Below are 24979 nucleotides of genomic sequence, written 5' to 3'. Positions count from 1 at the left end.
CTTCAAGTTCACTGATTCTTTCTTCTATCTGCTCAAATAAGCTGCTGAACCCTTCAAGTAATTTTTTTCACTTCAATTACTGTACTTTTCAGCTACAAACTTTCTATTAGTTCTTTTAAAATTTTTATCTCATTATTAACATTATCCAGTTGGTTACATATCACTCACATGGTTTCCTTTAGTTCTCTGAGTATATTTAGAAAATTTTAAAATCTTTGTCTAGTAAGGCCAATATCTGGGCTTCCCCAGGGACGCTTTCTATTAATTTTTTTCCCAGTGTATGGGCCAATTTTCTTTTTTTTTTGCATGCCTTGCAACTTTTTCTTGAAAACAAGACACTTTAAATATTATAATGTGGCAACTCTGGAAATCAGATTCTCCTTCCTCTCAGGTTTTGTTTTTGCTACTTGATGTACTTGTTGTACATTTGTTTAGTGAGTTTTCTGAACTAATTTTCTAAAGTTTATATTCCTTGTCATTATGGCCCCTAAAGTCTCTAGAGGTTCTATTACTTTAGCAATCAATTAGTGATTCAAGAGATTTCTTTAAACACCACAAACAATAACATCAAAAGTCCTAATCTAGTCTTGGCAGATGGGCTCTGTGTGTGTGTTGGGGCAAGCCAACAAGACTCAGTTAGGCAGATTAAAACTCTACCTTAGCTCTCACTTCCTGCTTGCATAAAAGACTAATGGTCAGGACCTTCTTGGGTCTTTTCTGATCACGTACCCATCCCTGGGCATGCATATAGCCTTCTAGATTTCTCAGAGTATGTGGGAGGTTTTCAAAGCCCTTGTTCCCCAAGGCATCTCAATCCTCAGCCTTTCCCTGCAAATTTTTTGATTAGTTAATTATTTACACTAATTGTATACCCTTGCACTGGGCACCACCAACTAATACATTTGCTTTTAAATTGTTTTTGACAATCACCCCCAGGTAGCCTCCTCAGCTCTGGGAGAATCCTGAGTTAGGTAAAAGAAAGACAAACCCTTAGAACTAACCTTTCAGAGAACCATCAGTCAGGTTAAAACAATGACAGTTCTTTGAGTACAAGGTTTGTTCTGCTCCCTCCAGTACTAAGTACCTGTAACAGGGATGCTGGGAAGTTGAGACATGATCAGGGTAAGTTAAAACACCACTAGCCTCTTTTTTTAAACTGAAGTATAGTTAATTTACAATGTTGTATTAGTTTCAAGTGTACAGCAAAGTGATTCAGTGATATATATATATAGATTTTTTTTTTCAGATTCTTTTCCATTATAGGTTATTACAAGATATTGAGTATAATTCCCTGTGCTATACAGTAGATCCTGTTGTTTATCTATTTTATAATATATAGTAGTGTGTATATGTTAATCCTAAACTCCTAATCTATCCCCAGTCCCCCACTATCCCCTTTGGTAACCATATGTTTCTTTTCTATGTCTGTGAATCCATTTCTGTTTCATAAATAAGTTTGTATCATTTGTATCATTTTTTAGATTCTACATATAAGTGATATCATATGATACTTGTCTTTCCCTGTCTGACTTATGTCATTTAGTATGATAAACTCTAGGTCCATTTATGTTGCTGCAAATGGCATTATTTCATTCTTTCTTAAGGCTGAGTAGTACTCCATTATATATACACCACATCTTCTTTATCCACTCATTTGTCAATGGACATTTAGGTTGTATTGTGGGGTATTCCTCTGTGGGTTAATCCTATATGGAACTCTCTGCGCTTCCTGGACTTGGGTGACTATTTCCTTTCCCAGGTTAAGGAAGTTTTCAGCTATTACCTCTTCAAATATTTTCTTAGGCCCTTTCTCGCTCTCTTATCCTTCTGGAATCCCTATAACGTGAATATTAGCATGCTTGATGTTGTCCCAGAGGTCTCTTAAACTGTCCTCATTTCTTTTCATTCTTTTTCTGTTCAGTGGCAGTGATTTCCACTACTCTGTCTTCAGCTCACCGATTTGTTCTTCTGCCTCGTTTAGTCTACTATTGATTCCTTCTAGTGTATTTTTCATTTCAGTTATTGTATTCTTCAATTTTGTTTGGTTGTTCTTTATATTTTTTAATTCTTTGTTAAAAACTTCTAATTTCTTGCTCTGTGCATCCATTCTCTTCCCAAGTTCTTTGATCATCTTTATGGTCACTACTCTGAACTCTTTCTAGGGTCGACTGCCTATCTCTACATCACTTAGTTCTTCTTCTGGGGTTTTATCTTGTTCCTTCGTCTGAAACATATTCCTCTGTTGCCTCATTTTGTCTAAACTGCTACTTGTATTTTCCTGTATGTGGTAGGTTGGTTAAGTTTCTCAACCTTGGAGAAGTGGCTCTCTGTAGGAGATGTCCTATGCATCCCAGCAGTGCACACCCCTCTCATCACCCAAGAGCCAGGGGCCAGCTGGTCCCAGGGTAGTGTCTAGTCTGGATTTGTGGACTTGGTCTGCAGGCTGTGGGACTGTAGTTTTCTTGCTTCTGGTGTCTGCCCTCTGGTGCGTGAGGCTGGTCTAAAGGTTTGGGTAGGGTTCCTGGCAGGAGGGGCCAGTGCCTGCCCCCCTGGTGGGTAGAGCTGGGTCTTGGTCCTCTGATGGACAGGGCCATGCTAGGGGCATGTCTAGAGGTGGCTGTGGGCTCAGAGAGTCTTTAGGCAGCCTGCTTGTAGATGGACACAGACCCACCCAGTTTGTTGTTTGGCCTGAGGTGTGTTGTTTGGCACTTGAGCCTACAGGCTGTTGGGTGGGGCCAGGTCTTGATGCCAAAATGTCAGACTCCAGGAGAGTTCTTGCAGATGAATGCTCCCCACTGTGTCCGCCACCAGTGTCTCCATCCCCAGGGTGGGCCACTGCCACCCCTCACCTCCACAGGAGACCCTCCAAGACTAGCAGGTAGGTCTGGCCCAGGCTTCTATCAAATTACTGCTTTTGCCCTTGGTCCTGGTATGAGTGAGATTTTGTGTGCGCTCTTTAAGAGTAAAGTCTCTATTTCCCCCAATCCTGTGGAGCTCCTGCAATCAAGCCCCGCTGGCTTTCAAAGCCAAATGCTCTGAGGGCTCCTCTCCCTGGTGCTGGACCCCTGGATGGGGGTGCCTAATGTGGGGCTCAGAGCTCTCACTCCTGTGGGAGAACCTCTGCAAATATAATTATTCTCCAGTTTGTGGGTCGCCCACCTGAGAGATATGGAATTTGATTATATTTCAAGTCTGCCCCTCCTATGGGTCTAGTTGTGGTTCCATCCTTATATCTTTAGTTGTAGAGGATCTTTTCTGGTAGGTTTCAGTCTTTTTCAATGATGTTTGTTCTGCAGATAGTTGTGATTTTGGTGTGCTCATGAGAGGGGGTGAGCTTGGGGTCCTTCTACTCTTCCATGTTAGCCACTCTCTTGCCTCTCTTAACAAGGTTCATCTGATTTTTCTTAATTGCCTTTTCCCCCAGTAGCAGTAAGCCTTTGATCATTTCCTGAGTTCAAAAAAAGTTGATTCTGACAGTTTTTGCCAGTTGACTCATTATTTTTATGGCAATATGGACTTTTGGAGTTCCCTACCCTACCTTTTTATTCACATCATTCAGGATTTTTTAAATTTTAAATAAGAGACCTTAATTCATATTTACATTACAATTGATGTGTTTAGCATTATTTCTGCCATTTTATTTTTTAAACCAGCTTTGAGATATAATTCAAATACCATATAATTCACCCATCTAAATGTGTAATTCAACATTTTTAATATATTCATAAGGTTGTATAGCCAATCATCACATTCTAACTTTAGAAGATTTTTATTTTCCCTGAGTAAAATCCAGTAACCTTTAGTACTCAATCCCAGTTTCTCTCCTCCTGCTCACAGCCCCAAGCAACACTAATCTGCTTTTTATCTCTATAAAATTTTTTATCCTGGACATTTCATATAAATGGAATCATAAGATACATGGCCTTTTTCTGACTGGCTTCTTTCACTTACCATAGTGTTTTCAAGTTTCATCCACATTGCAGCACATGTCAGTATTCATTCCTTTTCATTCCTAAATACTATTTCATTGCATGGATATATCAAATTTTGCTTACCTATTCAACAGTTGATGAACATTTGGGTTGTTTCCACTTTTGGCTCTTATGAATAATGATGCTATGAACATACTGTACAAGTTTTATTTGACCATGTTTTCAATTCTCTTGGGTATAAATCTAGGCATGGAGTTACTAGGTCATAGAGTAATTCTGTGTTTAACTTTTTGGGGAACTAACAAACTGTTTTCCAAAGTAGACAGACCATTTTATATGCCCAACAATAAGGTATAAAGATTCTAATTTCTCCACATCCTTGTTACTGTCTGTCTATTGAATATAGCCATCCTAGTTGGTGTGAAGTGGAATCTCACTATGGATTTGATTTCCCTGATGACTAATGATGTTGAGCATCTTTTCATGGTCATACTGGCCATTTGTATACCTTGTTAAAGAAATGTCTACTCAGATCCTTTGCCCATTCATTATTGGTCAGTCGACCAAGGCAAAAGAAATAAAAGCAAAAACAAACAAATGGGACCTAATCAAACTCAAAAGCATTTGCATATCAACAAAATGAAAAGACAACCTACTGAATGGGAGAAAATACTTGCAAATGATGTGACTGACAAGGGGTTAATATCCAAAATATACAATCAGCTCATACAACTCCATATCAAAAAAACACACAACCCAATCAAAAAATAGGCAGATGACCTAAATAGACATTTTTCCAAAGAAGACATACAAATGGCCAACAGGCACATGAAAAGATGCTCAACATTGCTAATTATTAGAGAAATGCAAATCACAACCATAATGAGGTATCACCTCACACTGGTCAGAATGGCTAACATCAAAAAGTCTACAAAAAGTAAATGCTGGAGAGGTTATGGAGAATACCGCTGGTGGGAATGTAAAGTGGTGCAGCCCCTATGGAAAACAGTATGGAGGTTCCTTATAAAACAAAAAATGGAGATACCATATGATCCAGCAATCCTACTCCTGGGTATATATACAGAAAAAACAAAAACTGTACGTTGAAAAGATACATGCACCGCAATGTTCACAGCAGCACTATTTAGAAAAGCCAAGACATGGAAGCTACTCAAGTGCCCATCAGTGGATGATTGCCTTAAGAAGATGTGAGATATACATATATATGTATATAGACACACACATACACACACACACACACACACACACACACACACACAATGGAATATTACTCAGCCACAAAAAAGAACAAAACATTGCCATTAGCAGCAACATGAATGGACCTAGAGAATATGCTTAGTGAAATAAGTCAAACAGAGAATGACAAATACTATATGATATCACTTATATGAGGTATCTAAAAAACAATACAAATAAATCTATATACAAAACAGACTCACAGACACAGAAAACAAACTATGCTCACCAAAGAGGACAGGGAAGTGGGAGTGAGAGACAAATTAGGAGTGTTTGATTAACAGATACAAACTACTATACATAAAATAGATAACTAACAAGAATTTACTATATAGCACAGGGAATTATACCCAATATCTATAATAATCTATAATGGAATATAGTCTGCAGAAAAAAACCCAAAAACAAATCAATATGCTGTACACCTGAAACTAACACAATATTGTAAATCAACTACACTTCAATAACAAAAAAATTACTCTAAGCATTAAACACACAGTATATAAAAAGAATGACATGGTAACTATTCTTATTAAGAGTTTACAGTGAGGAGAATAAATAAAAATTTTAAAAAATAAATAAGGTAATATCTGAGAATAAGATATCCTATAAAGAGAATAGAGTAATTAATATACAGTGGCTGATTATATGTATGTGTGTCAAGGAGTTGAAGGATTTATAGAGCACAATGAAGGAAGGCCTCTGAGAAGTAAGTCTTTAAGCAGAAACCTGAATCAAGTGAAAGAGCCAGTCACAGGGAAATCTCGGGGAATTTCAGGCTGGCTAGAGGGAACATCAAGTGCCAATACACTAGGGAATATTCAAGGAACAGAATGGCAGCAATGGTAAAACGAATACAGAATTATGCTTATTATATAAACATGCTACTCCATTAAAAATGCTTTCTTGAAATTCATCAATGATCTCCAGTATTACCAAACACAATGGCTTTTTCTCTGTATTCATTCTCCTTGAGCTTTCTGACTATATTTCACATTTCACTATCAATGCCTTTTTCATGCCCTCATCTCCTTTCACTTCCATTTAACAATTATCTATTGTTACTATTGCAATTTTAATATTATAATAATGAATGCTAAATATATAATTTTAACTTTTAGTCCAAATTTCAAACTCCTGAAGCTCTTCACTTGGAAGCTCAACCTTCACCTTGTTCTCTATATCTTTAAAACCAAAATCATTCTTAAAATTGTACATCCACTTACCTATATTTTTCAATAGTACTTTGGACTAATATTTCAAAATTATTTTCTATTCTTCATTTTCTTTTCTCAATATTATTATCATATCATTAATCTTAGATTAAAACATTTGATTGCTTTCTTTAAATTTATTGTACTATACACTGTAATGTCAGCCCTATCACTTCATGCCTGAATTAGTAAAATAATCTCTTATGCACCCAAGTTCTCAACTTTCTAATCCTACCTGTATAGCACAGGTGACAAATCATCCCAAGTCATTAATTTCCTGATGTTATTCCCTTGGTTATCTATGGTAGTTCTTTCCCAAAAGATATAGTCAATCTTCTAACTAGCATTCAAGGCTCTCCATAATTTGACCCTTTGCTACTTATTCAACTTTATATTCTCTGACATACCAACTGCATTTTATAAATTTGGATTTGCACAGTCCATTATCGAGACATTTTCACCAGTTAGGATACTGCTAGCAGGAAGCAGTACAGCTTAATACCTGCACAGATTAATGCAGAAGGCAAGAAATAGGAGGAAATTATTACTTTTACAAAAATAAACTTCAACTGAAAAGAATAACTAGGCATTTAACAGGCTTACAAATGTGGACACTCTCTACCAGTTCCTCTGGGATATCACTTGGAGAGCTGAAACCTACTTGCTGTATGCTCAGCCACATCATCTCTGTGCCCCTATTTCTTTTTTTCCCCCAAGTTTACTGAGATATGATCAACATACAGCATGGTATAAGTTTAAGGTGTACAAAGTGATGATTTGATACACATATATACTGTGAAATGATTACCAAAATAAAATTAATTAACACCTCCATCACCTCACATAATTACCATTTTGTGTGTGTGGTGAAAATATTTAAGATCTACTTCCTTAGCAACTTTCAAGTATTAAAATATAGCATTGTTAACTATAGTCACCAGCCTGCACATTAGATTCCCAAAACTTGTTCATCTCATAAGTGTAAGTTTGTTCCCTTTGACCAACATCTCCCCATTTCCCCCACCCCTGAGCCCCTGGTTACCACTGTTCTAATCTCTATTTATATGATTTTGACTTTTGTAGGTTCCATGTATAAGTGAGATCATATAGTATCTGTCTTTCCCTGTCTTACTACTACATAGTAAAATGCCTTTGGGGTTCCATACATGTTGTTGCAAAAAGGCATAATTTCGTTCTTTCTTACGGGTGCTCCCTATTGCAATCAAGGACATACATCAGCATACAGCTAGATGCTCTAAGGACAGCACCAACTTCTTCCTGCCTCCCTCTCTCACATAATCTATCTCAGATTTCTTTCTTGTATCTACCTACTCCTCCACATGTCTGTGCCAAACATTCTGGCATCTAATTTTGATCCTTACTGAACCACTGTCTAACTACTTTGTGTGAGGAAGTTTTTTTTGTTTTTTTCTAAGTATGGCCTTTAGAAAGCCATTGTATTTTGTAAGCCTAAATTTTCTGCATTTGTAAGATGAGGGAATACAACTAGCTAATTTTTAAAGGTCTTTTCTAGCTCTAAGATTCCATGATTCTAAATTCTTATAAACAGTAGGTATAAAATTGTTAGGTAGGGACTTCCCTGGTGGCACAATGGTTAAGAATCTGCCTGCCAATGCAGGGGACACAGTTTCAAGCCCTGTTCTGGGAAGATCCCACATACTGTGGAGCAACTAAGCCCGTGTGCCACAACTACTGAGCCTGCGCTCTAGAGCCCACGAGCCACAACTACTGAGTCCACAGGCCACAACTACTGAAGCACACGCGCCTAGAGCCCGTGCTCCGCAACAAGAGAAGCCAACGCAATGAGAAGCCTGCATGCTGCAACGAAGAGTAGCCCCCGCTCACCACAACTAGAGAAAGCCTACATGCAGCAACGAAGACCCAACACATCCAAAATATAAATAAATAAATAAATAAATAAATAAATAAATAAATAAATAAATAAATAAATTTATTTTAAAAATTGTTAGGTAGATTAAAAGTGGTTGCGAGCTTGCTAAAATGTAGATTCCTCACCTAAAACCAAGTTAATCAGAATCAACTGGCTGAAGCCCAAGAATCTATCTTTTAAATAGGATACCAAGTGATTCTGACGTAAGGGGTCAAAGACTACAGTTTGAAAATCATTGTCTTGTTTCATGATTTGATCTATATTAACAAAACAACATAAAACTTATCATTTATTGAGTTTTCTCTTAGATACTAGGCCAGTAGTTTCTAGAGTATGATGTGATGCCAGGGGGTCTCAGAGAATCTTTCAGAGGTACAAGGTAAAAACTCATTCATTCTCATTCTCTTACAAGCATACAATGGAGGTGAGACTACATGGCATGTGATATTACAACACAGAAGCAAATTTGAGAATCCAGCTCTATTTATTAAGCCAGACATTAAGAAAATTAACATGACTCTTCTTACTAAATTTTTTGCTTGTTTTGGAAAAGTTATTTTTCATGAAATTTTTTTCATTTTTAGACCCTTTGTTTTATAAATTTATGTATTATTGCTTTGGCTAGAACTCACAGAATTATGTTCAAGACCAAGGGGGATAGTCTTTTTGGTTTGCTTCTGGTTTTAAAGGGAGGCATTTAATGGTTCACTATAAAACTGGTTATAGTTAGTTGTTTTAAAATAGATATGCTTTAGTGAGCTGGACAAGCACCCTTATTTCTTTTATAGAAATTTAAGAACTCACTGTGAATATACCTAGTACTGAAGACTTAAGAAATAACATTCTTCAACTACTTTTTATACTATTACTCTGTAGCTCCCATTTCCAGATATGTAGACCCTCATATCATTTGTAAATCAAGTTCACTCACATGGTGCTTTACTTCCTTGTACTACCAGCATAATACAGCTTATCTGACTGTGAAATACAGATCTTTTAATCTATTCAAAGTAACTCAATACATATTATACTTAGTACGTACACTTTCAGAATGGAGCTTTGTTTTCAACCGCAGTAGCTTTCCCCAGCTTAAATTTTTTGGTACCGTCTTTTTATTACTTGGATTTTGAGCCTTAAAGTTTTATGATTATAAATGACAAAGATTAACACAGTTTAGAAGCTGATTGGCTAAAAATAAACTAAATAAAAGGTATACTCATAACAATTATGATCGGTCAAGAGAGTGAATGTCAGGAGAAAGAATAAGTCATCGTGAATGGCTGAAGGAGGTGCGAAGCAGTGAAGAGAACCACTAGGACAATCAAGACCTTCTTCACTGTTCCTGCATTATTCCATAGTATTACAATGCAACCCATGCCCTGTGTAGGAGCAGTTCTCCCACAGGATGGAAGTAGGTGGATTGTGATTTTCCTCCTTTAAACAAAATCTAGTATTTGGCTTTGTTTCCCAGAAATCTGGGGAAGTCTTTATCCTGGTAGAAGTATAACTATGGAAGTCTTTATCCTGGAGGAAGCACAGTGACAGATGAAGCAGTGGGGACTAAGGAGCAGCTCAGATCTGCCTTAAACAACTTTAGTTCTATTTTTTTTTAATTGAAGTATAATTGGCATACAATGTTATATTAGTTACAGGTGACAACATAGTGATTTGACATTTACATAAATTACGAGATGATTACCCCAATAAGTCTAGTTACCACCTGTCACCATTTAAAGTTATTACAATATTATTGGTTATATTCTGTATATTACATTCCCATGACTTATTTATTTTATAACTGGAAGTATCCCCTTCATCTGTATCTCCCTTCTCTCTTACCCCCTGCTCTCTGGCAACCACCAGTTTGTTCTCTGTATCTATAAATCTGTTTCTGTTTTGTCTTGTTAACTTTTGTTTTTTTAGGTTCCATATGTAAGTGAAATCATAAGGTATTTGTCTTTCTCTGTCTGACTGACTTCATTTAGCATACCATCCTCCAGGTCTATTCATGTTATCAAAAATGGCAAGATCTCATTCCTTTTTATGGGTGACTAATATTCCATTTTGTGTGTTTGTGTGTGTGTGTGTGTGTGTGTGTGTGTGTGTATCGCATCTTCTTTATCCATTCATCTGTTGATAGACATTTAAGTTGCTTCCAAATCTTGGCTATTGTAAATAATGCTGCAGTGATCACAGGAGTCCATATATCTTTGTGAATTAGTTTTCTTTTTGGGGGGTAATTACCTAGAAGTGAAATTTCTGGATTGTATGGTAGTTCTATTTTTAATTTTTTGAGGAATCTCCATACTGTTTTCCATAATGGCTGCATCAATTTACATTCCCACTAATGGTGAACAAGGGTTTCTCTTTCTCCATGCCCTCCCCAACACTTGTTATGTCTTTTTGATAATAGCCATTTTAACAGGTATGAGGTGGTGTCTCATTGTGATTTTGATTTGCATTTCCCTGATGATTAGAGATGTTGAGTAATTTTTCATGTGCCTGTTGGCCATCTGTATGTCTTTGGAAAAATGTCTGTTCAGGTCCTCTGCCCATTTTCTAATCAAATTTTTCCTGTTTTTGGTATTTAGTTGTATGAGTTCTTCATATATTCTGAATATTAACCCCTTATCAGGTATATGATTTGCAAATATCTTCTCCAATTCAGTAGGGTGGCTTTTTGTTTTGTTGCTGGTTTCCTTCACTGTACAGAAGCTTTTAAGTTTAGTCCCATTTGCTTATTTTTGCTATTTTTTCCTTCGCCTGAGGACTCAGAGCCACATATATGTATCACTAATACTGATGTCAAAGAGCTGACTGCCTATGTTTTCTTCTAGTAGTTTTATGGTTTCAGGTCTTACATTCAAGTCTGTAATCTATTCTGAGCTTATTTTTATATGTGGTATAAGATAGTGGTCCAGATTCTTTCTATTCCATCAAGTTGTCCAGTTTTCCCAACACCATTTATTGAAGAAACTGTCTTTTCCCATTGTATAACCTTGACTCCTTCGTTGTAGATTAACTGATCACACGTGCATGGGCTTATTCATGGGCTCTCTATTCTGTTCCATTGATCTATATGTCTGTTCTTGTGCCAGTAACATACTGTTTGGATTACTATTGCTTCATAGTATGCAGTTGGCCCTCTGTGTCTATAGGTTCAACCTCCATGGATTCAACCAACCACAGACTGAAAATATTAGAAAAAAAATTAGAAAAAATATTAGACAATATTAGACTGAAAATATTAGAAAGTTCCAAAAAGCTTAAATTCGCTGTGTGTCAGCAACTATTTACAAAGCATTTACAACTATTTACAGAGCATTTAAATTGTGTTAGGTATTATAAGTAAGTTAGAGACGATCTAAAGTACATGGGATGATGTGTATAGGTTATATGCAAATAGTATGCCATTTTTATATGGGGGACTTGAACATCCACATAGTTTGGTATCCACAGGGGGTCCTGAAACCAATCTCCTGCAGATACTGATGGACAACTGTAGTTTGAAGTCAGGAAGTATGATACCTGTAGATTTTTTCTTCCTTCCCAAGATTGCTTTGGCAAGTGTCCATTGCCAGATGAATGGATAAAGAAGATGTGGCACATATATACAAAGGAATATTACTCAGCCATAAAAAGAAACGAAATTGAGTTATTTGTAGTGAGGTGGATGGACCTAGAGTCTGTTATATAGAGTGAAGTAAGTCAGAAAGAGAAAAACAAATACCTTATGCGAACACGTATATATGGAATCAAAAAAAAAAAAAGGTTCTGAAGAACTTAGGGGCAGGACAGGAATAAAGACACAGATGTAGAGAATGGACTTGAGGACATGGGGAGGGGGAAGGGTAAGCTGGGATGAAGTGAGAGAGTGGCATGGACTTATATATACTACCAAATGTAAAATAGATAGCTAGTGGGAAGCAGCTGCATAGCACAGGGAGATCAGCTTGGTGCTTTGTGACCACCTAGAGGGGTGGGATGGGGAGGGTGGGAGGGAGACGCGAGGGGGAGGAGATGTGGGGATGTACGTGTATGTATAGTTGATTCACTTTGTTGTAGAGCAGAAACTGGCACACCATTGTAAAGCAACTGGACTCCAATGGGTATGTTAAAAAAAAAAAAAGATTGCTTTAGCTATTCAGGGTCTTTTGTGGTTCTATACAAATTTTAGGATAATTTGTTCCAGTTATATGGAATACGCTATTGGTATTTTGATAGGGATTACATTGGCTCTGCATATTGTTTTGGGTACTATGGCTATTTTAACAATATTAATTCTTCCAATCCATGAGCACAGTATAACTTTCCATTTATTTATATTATCTTTAAATTCTTTCATCAATGATGAATAGTTTTTATCTTCTTGCTTAAATTTATCCCCAGATATTTTATTCTTCTTGATACATCTGCAAATGGGATTGTTTTCTTAATTTCTCTTTCTGATTGATAGTTTATTATTAGTGTATACAAATGCAACAGATTTCTGTGTATTAATTTTGTATCCTGCAACTTCACTGAATTCATTTATTAGGTCTAACAGATTTTTGATGAAGTGTTTACAGTTTCCAATTCATAGTATCATGTCATCTGCAAATAGTGATAGTTTTACTTCTTCCTTTCCAATTCGGATGCCTTTTATTTCTTTTTCTTGTCTGACTGCTATGGCTAGGAGTTTAAATAATATGTTAAATACCAGAGAGTGGGTATCTTTGTCTTGCTCCTGATCTTAGAGGAAAAGCTTTCACCTTTTTACTGTTGAAAGTGATGTCACTTGTGAATATGTCATATATAGCCTTTATTATGTTGAGGTACATTCTCCCTATGACCACTTTGTTGATAGTTTTGGTCATAAATGTATGTTAAATTTTGTCAAATGCTTTTTCTGCATCTATTGTGGTTATTATATGGTTTTCATCCTTCATTTTGTTAATGTTTTGTATCACACTGATTGATTTGCAGGTGCTAAACAGTCCTCACATTTGTGGAATAAGTCCCACTTGATTACGGTATATGATCCTTTTTATTGCTGAATTTGGTTTGCTAATATTTTGCTGAAGCTTTTTGCCTCTATGTTCATCAAGGATATTGGCCTCTAATTTTCTTATTTTGTAGAGTCTTTTTCTGGTTTTAGCATTAGGTGATACAGGCCTCATAGAATGAGTTTGGAAGCCTTCCTTCCTCTTCAGTTTTTTGGAACAGTTTGAGAAGAACAGGTATTTACTCTTCTTTAAATATTTGGTAGAATTAATCTGTGAAGCTGTCTGGTCCTGTACTTTTGTATGCTGAAAGTTTTTTTTTTTTAATTACTGATACACTTTCATTACTAGTGATTGGTCTATTCAGATTTTCTATTTCTTCCTGATTCAGTGTTGGAAGATGGTATATTTAGGAATTGTATATATAGGAGTTTATCCATTTCTCCTAAATTGCACAATTGTTCATGTATAATTGTTTGCAGTAGGCTCTCTTTCATTTCTAATTGTATTTTTTTGTGCCCTCTCTTTTTATTGAAGAGTCTGGCTAAAGGTTTGGCAATTTTGTTTATCTTTGCAAAGAACCAGCTCTTAGTTTCACTGATCTTTTCTATTGTATTTTTCACCTCTATTACATTTATTTCTGTTCTGTTCTTTTTTTTTTTAACATCTTTATTGGAGTATAATTGCTTTACAATGTTGTGTTAGTTGCTGCTGTATAACAAAGTGAATCAGCTATATGTATACATATATCCCCATATCTCCTCCCTCTTGCGTCTCCCTCCCATCCTCCCTACCCCACCCCTCTAGGTGGACACAAAGCACTTAGCTGATCTCCCTGTGCTATGCGGCTCCTTCCCACTAGCTATCTATTTTACATTTGGTAGTGTATATATGCCCATGCCACACTCTCACTTCATCCCAGCTTACCCTTCACCCTCCCCATGTCCTCAAGTCCATTCTCTGCATCTGTGTCTTTATTCCTGTCCTGCCCCTAGGCTCTTCAGAACCATTTTCTTTTTTTGTTGTTGGATTCCATATATATATATTAGCATATGGTACTTTTTTTTCTCTTTCTGACTTACTTCACTCTCTGTATGACAGACTCTAGGTCCATTCACCTCACTACAAATAACTCAATTTCATTTCTTTTTATGGTTGAGTAATATTCCATTGTATATAAGTGCCACATCTTCTTTATCCATTCATCTGTCGATGGACACTTATGTTGTTTCCATGTCCTGGCTATTGTAATTAGAGCTGCAATGAACATTGTGGTACATGACTCTTTGGGAATTATGGTTTTCTCAGGGTATATGCCCAGTAGTGGGATTGCTGGGTCATATGGTAGTTCTATTTTTAGCTTTTTAAGGAACCTCCATACTGTTCTCCATAGTGTAGGCCACTAACATCCTGATACCAAAATCAGGCAAAGATGTCACAAAAAAAGAAAACTACAGGCCAATATCACTGATGAACATAGATGCAAAAATCCTCAACAAAATACTGGCAAACAGAATCCAAAAGCACATTAAAAGGATCATACACCATGATCAAGTGGGGTTTATCCCAGGAATGCAAGGATTCTTCAATATACACAAATCAATGTGATAAACCATATTAACAAACTAAAGGAGAAAAACCATATGATCATATCAATAGATGCAGAAAAAGCTTTCGACAAAATTCAACACCCATGTATGATAAAAAAACCCTCCAGAAAGTGGGCATAGAGGGAACTTACCTCAACATAATAAAGGCCATATATGATAAACCCACAGCCAACATCGTTCTCAATGGTAAAAAACCATTTCCACTAAGATCAGAACAAGACAAGGCTGCCCACTCTCATCACTATTATTCAACATAGTTTTGGAAGTTTTAGCCACAGCAATCAGAGAAGAAAAAGAAATAAAAGGAATCCAAATCAGAAAAGAAGAATTAAAACTGTCACTGTTTGCAGATGACATGATACTATACATAGAGAATCCTAAAGATGCTACCAGAAAACGACTAGAGCTAATCAATGAATTTGGTAGTAGCAGGATACAAAATTCATGCACAGAAATCTCTTGCATTCCTATACACTAATGATGAAAAATCTGAAAGAGAAATTAAGAAAACACTCCCATTTACCATTGCAACAAAAAGAATAAAATACCTAGGAATAAATCTGCTCTGATCTTTATTATTTCCTTCTTTCTACTAACTTTGGCCCTCATTTCTTCTTCTCTTTCTAGTTGCTTTAGGTGTAAGGTTAGATTATTTATTGGAGATTTTTCTTGTTTCTTGAAGTAGGTCTGTATCTCTATAAATTCCCTCTTAGAACTACTTTTGCTGCAACCCATAGGTTTTCAAAGGTTGTTTTTCCATTTTTATTTATCTCAAGGTATTGATATTTTTTTGACTTTCTCTTTGATTTCTTTGTTGACCCATTGATTAGTTAGTTTCATGTTGTTTAGTCTCCATATGTGTGGTTTTTGTTTTCAGTTTTCTTCTTGTAGTTGATTTCCAGTTTCATACCATTGTGGTCAGAAAATGTTTTAAATGATTTCAATCTTCTTAAATTCAATGAGACTTGTTTTGTGTCCTAGCATGTGATCCATCCTAGAGAATGTTCCATGTGCATTTGAGAAGAATGTAAATTCTGCAGTCTTGGGATGGAATGGCTATACATATCTGTTAAGTCTATCTGGTCTAATGTGTTGTTTAAGGCCAGTGCCCTCTTACTGATTTTCTGTTTTGATGATCTATCCATTGCTAAATTGGGGACTGAAGTCATATGCTATTAATGTATTGCTATCAATCTGTTTTTTACATCTATTAATATTTGCTTTATATATTTAATATAGGTGCTCCTATGTTGGGTGCATAAATATTTACAGATGAATAGAGAACAGTGAGATGGTAGACTTAAAACAACCCCAGCAATAATTTCATTAAATGTAAATTGATTAAAAACTGCAAATAATAGACACTGTTACACCGGATAAAAAGGGAAGATTAAATCATATGACAATTATAGGAGATGCTCAAAATATATAAAAAGACACAGTTGTAAGTTTAAAACTGAAAGAATTGGAAAAAATTTATCATGTAAATAATAAGTGGAAATGGTAATTATTAGCATTAGAAAAAGTGGACTTCAGCATAAGGGATAGTACCAGATATAAAGAAGGACACTTCATAATGGTAATGTGATCAATTTGTCAAGAAGATAAAATAATACTAAATTTGTATATATCTAGCAATAAAACTTCAAAATTTGAAGCAACACTGGAAAAAACTAACGTGAGAAATAGATAAATCCACAATTATATTTAGAAATGTTAATATTCTTCTTTATGTAACTGATACAAGATGAAATGGACAATACCAGAGATAAAATACAGATTTTAACAACACTATCAACCAAACACACCTAAGTGACACTACAGAAAACGCACTACCACAAGCAAAATATACATGTTTTTCAAGTAAACATGCAGCATTGACCAAGATAGACCAGATCAGATGCTGAAGATAAAAGTCTCAATAAATTTAAAGGAATTGAAATTGTGTGCAGTAGCATCTCTGACCACAGGAAAAAAAGGCAAAAAGATACATGAAAAGTTGCCAATTATTTGGAAATTAAGCAATACATTTCTAAGTAGCCAATGGGTCAGTGAAATTGAAAAATATTTTGAACTGAATGAAAATTAAGACACAATATCGAAAATACTGGAATACAGTTTAAGCAGGGCTTAGAGGAAATTTTATAGGTGTAATTTCAAATATTAGAAAAGAAGAGAGGTTTCAAGTCAGTAATCTAAGCTTCCACCTTAGGAATTTAGGAGAAAAGGCAAAATAAATATAAAGACAGGTAAAAAAAAGTACATAAATCAATAAAATAGAAAACAAAAAAGTAGAGAAAAATCAATGACTGTAAAAGTTCATTCTTGAAAAGATTAATAAAACTGATAAATTCCTGGACAGAGCGATCAAAGAAAAAAGAAAAAAAACAACAATTACAATTTTTAGGAATGAAAAAGTGTATGTCACTACAGATCCATACAGGCTTAATAAAATATGGGAATTTTTTTTTAACTAGTTTTTAGAGCAGATTTAGGATCACAGTAAAATTGAAAGTTACAGAGATTTCCTATACACCTACTGCCCTGAACATGCATAGCCTCTTGCATGATCAGTGATGATGGCCATTCTGACCAGTGTGAGGTGATGCCTCACTGTAGTTTTGATTTGCATTTCTCTAATAATTAGCGATGTTGAGCATCTTTTCATGTGTGTATTGGCCATCTGTATTTCTTCTTTGGAGAAACGTCTATTTAGGTCTTCTGCCCATTTTTCGACTGAGTTGTTTTTTTTTTTCTTATTGAGTTGTATGAGCTGTTTGTATATTTTAGAAGTTAAGCCCTTGTTGGTAGCATCCATATGGAAAAATAAACTTGGACCAATGTTTCCTATCATACCCACTAATTTATTTGAGATGGATCATAAATCTAAATGCCAAAGCTAAAATTACAAGGCTTCTAGAAAAAAAATATGGAGGCTTTTTAACCTCTGGTCAGACAAAAACCTCTTAGACAGAACCCAGAAAGCACAAGAACAAAAAAGAACATATTGATAAAATAGACTTCGTCACAATTTAAAAACTTTTGCTTATTAAAAGCTATCATTAACAAAATGTACAGGCAAGCTCCAGATTCAGAAAAAAATTCATAAGACACATATCTGACAAAGAACGTGTAGCTAGAATATATTAACAACTCAAAAATAAAGTGACAAAAAACTTTTAACATGTGCAAAAACCTTCAACAGACACATCATAAAGGAAGATATGAATGGTTAAAAAGCACATGGAAAGATACTCAATACATATCATTAGTCACTAGGGAAATGCAAATCAGAATCACAATGAGATACTACTATGCTCACACTGGAATTAGGTTAAAATTTTAAAAACTCACAATACCAAGTACTGACAAATTGTTGAGCAACTGGAACTCCCACAGTTTGCTGATGGGAGTGTAAAACAGTACAACCACTGTGGAAAACAGTGTGGTATTATACTTTTAAGTATTTACCCAAGAGAAATGAAAATGTGTATACACCCAAAGACTTGATAGGAGCTTAATTTACAAATGCCAAAAACTGGAAACCCAAATGTCTATCAACATATGAACAGATAAAAATTTGTGGGACATGCACACAATGGATATGTTCAGCAATGAAAAAGAACAAACTACATACATGCCACAACACAGATAAGTCTTAAAAACAGTATACAGTTGACCCTTGAACAACATGGCTTTTAACTATGTGGGTCTACTTATACATGGATTGTTTCCAAGAGCAAATACTATAGTACTACACAATCCCTGGTTGGTTGAACCCATGGTTGTGGAAACATGGATACAGAGGAACTGCAGATACGGAGGACCAATAAGTTATACGTGGATTTTTTGACTGTATAGAGAGTCAGTGCCCCTAACCCTTTCATTGTTCAAGGATCAACTGTACTTAGTAAAAGAAGCCAGCCACAAAGGAATCTGATTTCATTTGTATGTATTTCTAGAACAGGAAAAACTAATCTATAATGATAGAAAGCAGATCAGTGGTTACCAAGCACCAGGAGTGGTGGAAGACTGACTGGAAAGAGACACAAAGACACTCTGTGGAGTAACGGAAATGTTCTAAACTTTTATAGGAGTATGGTTTACATGAGTATCTAGATTTGGCAAAACTAAACAATCTGTACATTAGAGATCTCTACTTTCACTTAAATAAATCATACTGCAATGAAAAAAAAGTCTATAGATACAGATAAGTATATGCATAAAAAGGATATATATGCCAAAATATTAGTATCAGAATTATAGTTTTTTTCCTATAACTTAAAGATTTTCTTTAATAAACTAGCATTATTACTATATATATAATATATATTATATTACTATATATATATTATATTTATATATGTGTGTCTGTATGTGTGTGTGTGTATATATATATATATATATATATATATATATATATATATAAAACTATACTATACTTCCCTGAAGGACCTCACTGAAAAGGTGACATTTGAGCAAAGACCTGAAGGAGGTAAGGGAGCTAAGCTCTATAGATATAAGAAGGAAGAGCCGTCCAGGAAAAGGAAAACTGAAGTTTAAAAGCCCTGAGGTTTTCAGAAGAGAAGTGACGTGACAGATCATATTTTAACAGGTTCCCTTTGGCTAGTGTGTTTGGAATAGACAGTAAGGAGCCAAGGATAGAAACAAAGAAACTAGTCAGAGGAGTACGGCAATAATCCAGGTGAGATATGACGGAGGCTTGGTTGAAGGAGGAAGTAGTAATGCTAGAGAAAGACAGTCAAATTCTGAATGTATTTTAAAGCAAAGCTAACATTATTTGCAGTTAGATTGGATGAGTAGTGTGGGAGAAAGAAAAAGGTCAAGGACAACTTCAAGGCTTTTGGCATACACAACTAGAACAGAGTACCTGGTCATTACGATAGAGAAGACTATGGGACAAGAAAGGGTTTTTTTTCGGGAGGGGTGTTGCAGAGAAGAAAGCAGGAGCTTGTTGTTTGGACATACTAAGTTTGAGTAAAACTAAAGATATATAAAATTGGTAGTCGTCAGCAAATGGAGAATATTTAAAGCCACAGAACTGGGTCAACAAGCCAAGGGAACGTGTACACAGAGGAAAAAAAAGAAAGGTCCAAAGAATGGACCCTACAGCATTTCAGGATGTCAGCAAGTTCTTAGCACAAACTAGAAATGAAGGTCAGCAATACCCTGAAGTATATACTGCAAAACTATTTTTAGAAACTTGGAGGAACTTCAAAAAATACAATCAAAAAAGCCTTTTCTGTTCTTTGCCTGAATGAGTACTCTCAAGTTTTCACTGATTCTATAGATGAAATGGACACCTTTTAAAATTACAATCTGAAATTGGAAACTATAGAGAGATAACCCCTGTTCACCATTATTCTAGACCTATATTTCTGTAATCCCATGGGTGAAGCTTCTCTATCTTTCAAACCATTTGGGAATAGAGGTATAACAACATATTCAGACTACCTTCCTTCAAATAGCAAAGAACTATCTTCTAAGGAGGAACTACATCTGTGTCCTCGAACAAGACTCATCAGTCATCAGATGATGCTCAAAGCTTGTGAGGTAATGATATACTACACAGCTGTCTGATCCTCAGATATCACTTTGGAGAGAGATGATAAACTATAGATCTGACAACTCACTTTCCATTTCAAGATATTTCTTGAACTTTTTCTTGTTGTGACAGGCTACCAAATTGATTAAACCTAGTCATGGGATTTGACACTACAGCCAGCAGACTTCTATTTGTTGATTGCTATTGATTTTCTTTGATACTTCATTTAAAAATCAATAGTTGGAAAGAAAAATAGGCTTGGTTTACACATACTTAAACATACTATTGTATGCTGAAGGAGGCACAAGTTTGGCAGGGCTTTGGCATCCAATTATAAGAAGAGCTCTTAACAGGTGAAAGCAAGGGCTTTAGATCGATATGCAGTTTTCTTTCTCAATCAAAGAAAGTGGCTATAAATTAGGCTCATCAGTGTTATTTTCAAGGCTTTCTTGAAGCAAACAAGTTTAAACTTTTTTGGTGGGGAGAGAGGGTCTTCCTTGGATTTACATTAAAAAAGATACATCACTAAGAGTTTTTCTTTGTTTTTAAGGATATTTTTAGTACCTGAAGTTCATCCGGGCTTTTATCTTTTTGGCTTTTTTTTTGTTTTTTTGCCGCTCTTCTCCATCTTTCAAAGGCTCTGGTGGAGCTGCACTTTCAACCACAATGTCAATAATATACTTCTTTAAGGAAAGGTGCTCCTGCAAGATAAATAAATGAAATAATGGTGATGATGATGATGATTAAGAAATAACATAGCATTGGTACAGACTACAGTGAGTATAAAAGAATATATAGATGAAAGTAAAAGTAATTTCTATGAAATACTGGTTTCAAAAATTGCTTGGGGAAAAATTGAAGAAACTGTTTTACTTGAGATTTTCATTGATTCATCAAACCTTTGCTGCACATCAATTGTGCTAAATGCTAAGGATACAGCGACATATCCCTCTGCCTTGCAACCCTACACTGCAGTAGGAGAGGTAAAATATGTACACAAATATATAATACCAAGCTTGAGAGCTAGAGTGCTATAGGAGCTCAAAAGGGGAAACAAGATCACTGTTCACTCAGGGTGAAGAGGAAAGATTTTAAGAAGGAAGCACCACGTCTGCTATCCCTTGAAGGATGGATTGAATTTGAACATATGGATATTGGGGATGTGTGTATTTGTTTGGGCTGGTAGTTGGTAAAGGTGGCAGGAAGGAGAAAGGAAAAGGGTATCTCAGAAAACAGGCAGAGATGAGAAAGTGGAAGGTGGTTACTGGCAGCAGAAGTTGGCCCCACTGCCCTCCTTAGCCGTCTTGGATTTTACAGCTCATCACTGTAATCACTCCCTTGCATGTACACAACGCGCTTGCCCCTCTGTTCTTCTTTCATACTTGCATGGAAAAATCCTAACCCTAAATCCAACTCTTTCCCTACTCTGTACCCATAACCGAGCAGATTAATATGGCTATAATTACAAACCATGTTGACTACTCTAACTTTAAATTTATGACATTACACTTCAAATGGGCTCCAGTATTGCCAGGCAATCAAGCAACCTGAGTCTGCTTTACCCACATTCTCCTTCCTAGAAATTATTTTAGACCCTCTCCTTAAATTTCCAATTAGAACTGTAGATCACTTCTTCCTCCCTGACACTCTTTCTTCACTAGGTTACTAGACATCACATTGTCCTCCTAACTCCAGCTGTACCTTCTACGTTTTCCTTGCTAGATCCTTTTCCTCTTCTTGACTGGAAAATGTTAAACATCTCAGATCTATCCTCAGATCCTCCCTCTTCTCTATTCAAACTTATCCATCAAGTGCAGTGACTTGAAATATTATTCACACAGGCAATTCTCAAATTTTTATCCCTAGTCCAGACCTCTCCCCTGAACTCCATTCCTATATCAAACTGTCTCCTGAAAATCTCCACTTAAGTACAATATTTCCACCATAAGCATTTCCAAAATAATATTCTACAACAAAACTCTTACGCTCCCAATATAAATTGCTCTTAGAGTGTTCAGTAAATGGTACCACTATTTGTACAATTGCTCACATCTAATACACTAGTACATCCTATCAGCTCTACTTTCAAATATACCCAAAATATACCAAAATAATCCCAATCCAATCACTTCTCCCCACCACCATCACCTAGTCTAAGGCATCATCAGCTCTCATCCATATTATCGCAATAGCCTCTTAAATGTTCTTGCAGCTTCTATGATCTCCAAATCTTTTCTTTACAAAATCAGCAACTTTTAAAAATATAAATCACATCATATCATTCGTCTTATCAAAATCTTGAGTTCTCATCACATTTAGGGTCAAATCCAAAGTCCTTACCATGGCCTACTAAGCCCCCACATCATCAACCTCTCTCACCTCATCTTACACTACTCTCTCCTTTGTTCACTCCTTTCTATCCACAGTGGAGTGGATGCTGTTGTTCCTCACATTCATCAGGAATGGTATTGCATCAGGACTCTTGTTTCCTTAGCCAAGAATATTCTTCTCCAAGTACTTGCATAGTCTTAGGTAAAATGAACACCCAATCTTAAGTAACACCTTCTATTATTTGCCATCTTCTTATTTTGTTTATTTTTCTTCATAGGACTTGTCTAATATTAGTGCCTAACATCAATATTCATTTGCAATCTCTTGCACTAGAATATAAGTTTCATGAGGGCACTGACTTCGTTTTGCTCAGTGGTGTTTCAGTGTCTGGTACTGTGCCTGGCATATGGTAGGCACTCAATAAGTAAATGTTTAATGAATGATTAGAAGAGGGTGAGGCAATAAGATCTAAAATAGTATTTGTGGTCAAATGAATGAAGGTGGTCCAAACGTACAAAGTTCCAGTTATAAGATAAATAAATCCTGGGAATGTAATGTACAACATAGTGACTATAGTTAACAATACTGTATTGTATATTTGAAAGTTGCTAAGAGAATAGATCCTGAAAGTTCTCATCACAAGAAAAAAAAAATTGTTAACTATGTGTGGTGATAGACTTTAACTAAACTTATATGGTAAGTAAGTTTACATTTCACACACTATGTATATCAAACATTATGTTGTACACCTAAAACTAACACAAATGTTCTGTCGATTATATCTCAATTAAAAAAAAGACAAAAATAGTATTTATAAGGGTTTATTCTACAACATACATTGAGGTAAGTACTTTACATATTATCATTCAGTCCTTTAAACTATACTAGAAGGTATATATTGTTATTATTCCCATTTTAACTATGAGGAAACAAACACAGAATCAAATAACTTTCCTGAAGTTAAAAGGTCAAGATCATGACTAAGCGGCTTTGCAGGTAGTAGTGATAGAGCCTAAGTTTAAACCCAGACAGTATGATTATGGAGTCTATATTCTTGACTAGTACCTTACATATATGGCTGGAAAATGAGTTTGAGTCATAGAGTTGTGCTCATTATGAAACTTTTATGCTTAGTGAAGTCAGACAGAGAAAGACAAATCTTTTATGTTCTCTCTTATATGTGGAATCCAAAAAATAAAACAAATGTATATAACAAAACAGAAACAGACTCACAGTCACAGAGAACAAACTAGTGGTTACCACTGGGGTGAGGGATGGGGAGGGGCAAGACAATGGAAGGGGATTAAGAGGTACAAGTTACTAGTTATGAAATAAATAAGATATAAGGATGTAGTGTACAGCACAGGGAATATAAATATATATATGTTATATAATATATAACTGTAAATGGAGTATAATCTATGTAAATATTGATTCACTGTGTTGTACAACTGACACTAATATAAGATTGTAAATCAACCATACTTCAATAAAAAAAGAAACTTTTCAATTTGTAAACCTACCAAAAAAGCAAAACAGAAACTCCACAACTAAAGGTAGAAAATATTCTCTCAAATGCAGAAGCAATTATTTTCTTTATTTAATCATTTATTAAATAATTACTGTGATCAGCAAAGGGCTAAAGTGCATACATTATTTCCTAAAATCTTCACAACCACATAGAACAGGTGGCAATATGTTTACATTTTACACATATGTAACAAAGGCTCAAAGAGGTTCAATATTATGTCCATGATCACAAAACTCAAGTTCAAAACCACAACGGGCTGACTTCACAAGACCAACCTTCTTTACTACTCCACATTCCCTCCCCCTACACTGCTCATGTGGGCTGAGTTTCTGACATCTAATTTCTATCACTGCGTTAAGGAAAGGAAATCTTCTAAATGACATCTTCAATTTCGTGAAAAGTTCAATTATACTATTTTCAGTTGTACATAAATGTTATTTACATATCTAATAGAATCCATTAAGTATTAATAGGATCCTTATTACAAAAATGCAGACATTATATAGAAAAATTTGGATTCTATACAGAACAAAAAAATTGCATCTGTTAAAAAGACATTACATTTACATACACATTCACACATACAACACACATCATGCACTCAAATTTATGTTAATTTTTTAAAAACCTCAAAACTAAAAACA

At 35.5% G+C, this 24979-nt stretch overlaps 1 protein-coding gene across 8 annotated transcripts in view; it reads right to left on the bottom strand.

Moving 5' to 3' along the window:
• SCAPER (S-phase cyclin A associated protein in the ER) overlaps nucleotides 1-24979 on the bottom strand; it is a 467951-nt gene that overhangs the window by 230983 nt on the left and 211989 nt on the right. For all 8 annotated transcript variants that reach the window (XM_082452595.1, XM_082452600.1, XM_082452599.1 and 5 more), the window contains one exon: nucleotides 21038-21174. In XM_082452595.1, coding sequence (XP_082308721.1) covers nucleotides 21038-21174 — 137 coding nt within the window. The remainder of the gene's footprint in view (nucleotides 1-21037; nucleotides 21175-24979) is intronic.

The sequence above is a fragment of the Balaenoptera physalus genome (assembly GCF_965194825.1).
Source record: "Balaenoptera physalus genome assembly, chromosome: 2".
Taxonomy (NCBI): Eukaryota; Metazoa; Chordata; class Mammalia; order Artiodactyla; family Balaenopteridae; genus Balaenoptera; species Balaenoptera physalus.
Note: the sequence above shows the minus strand (reverse complement) of the source record. Positions and strands in the feature narration are given on the sequence as shown.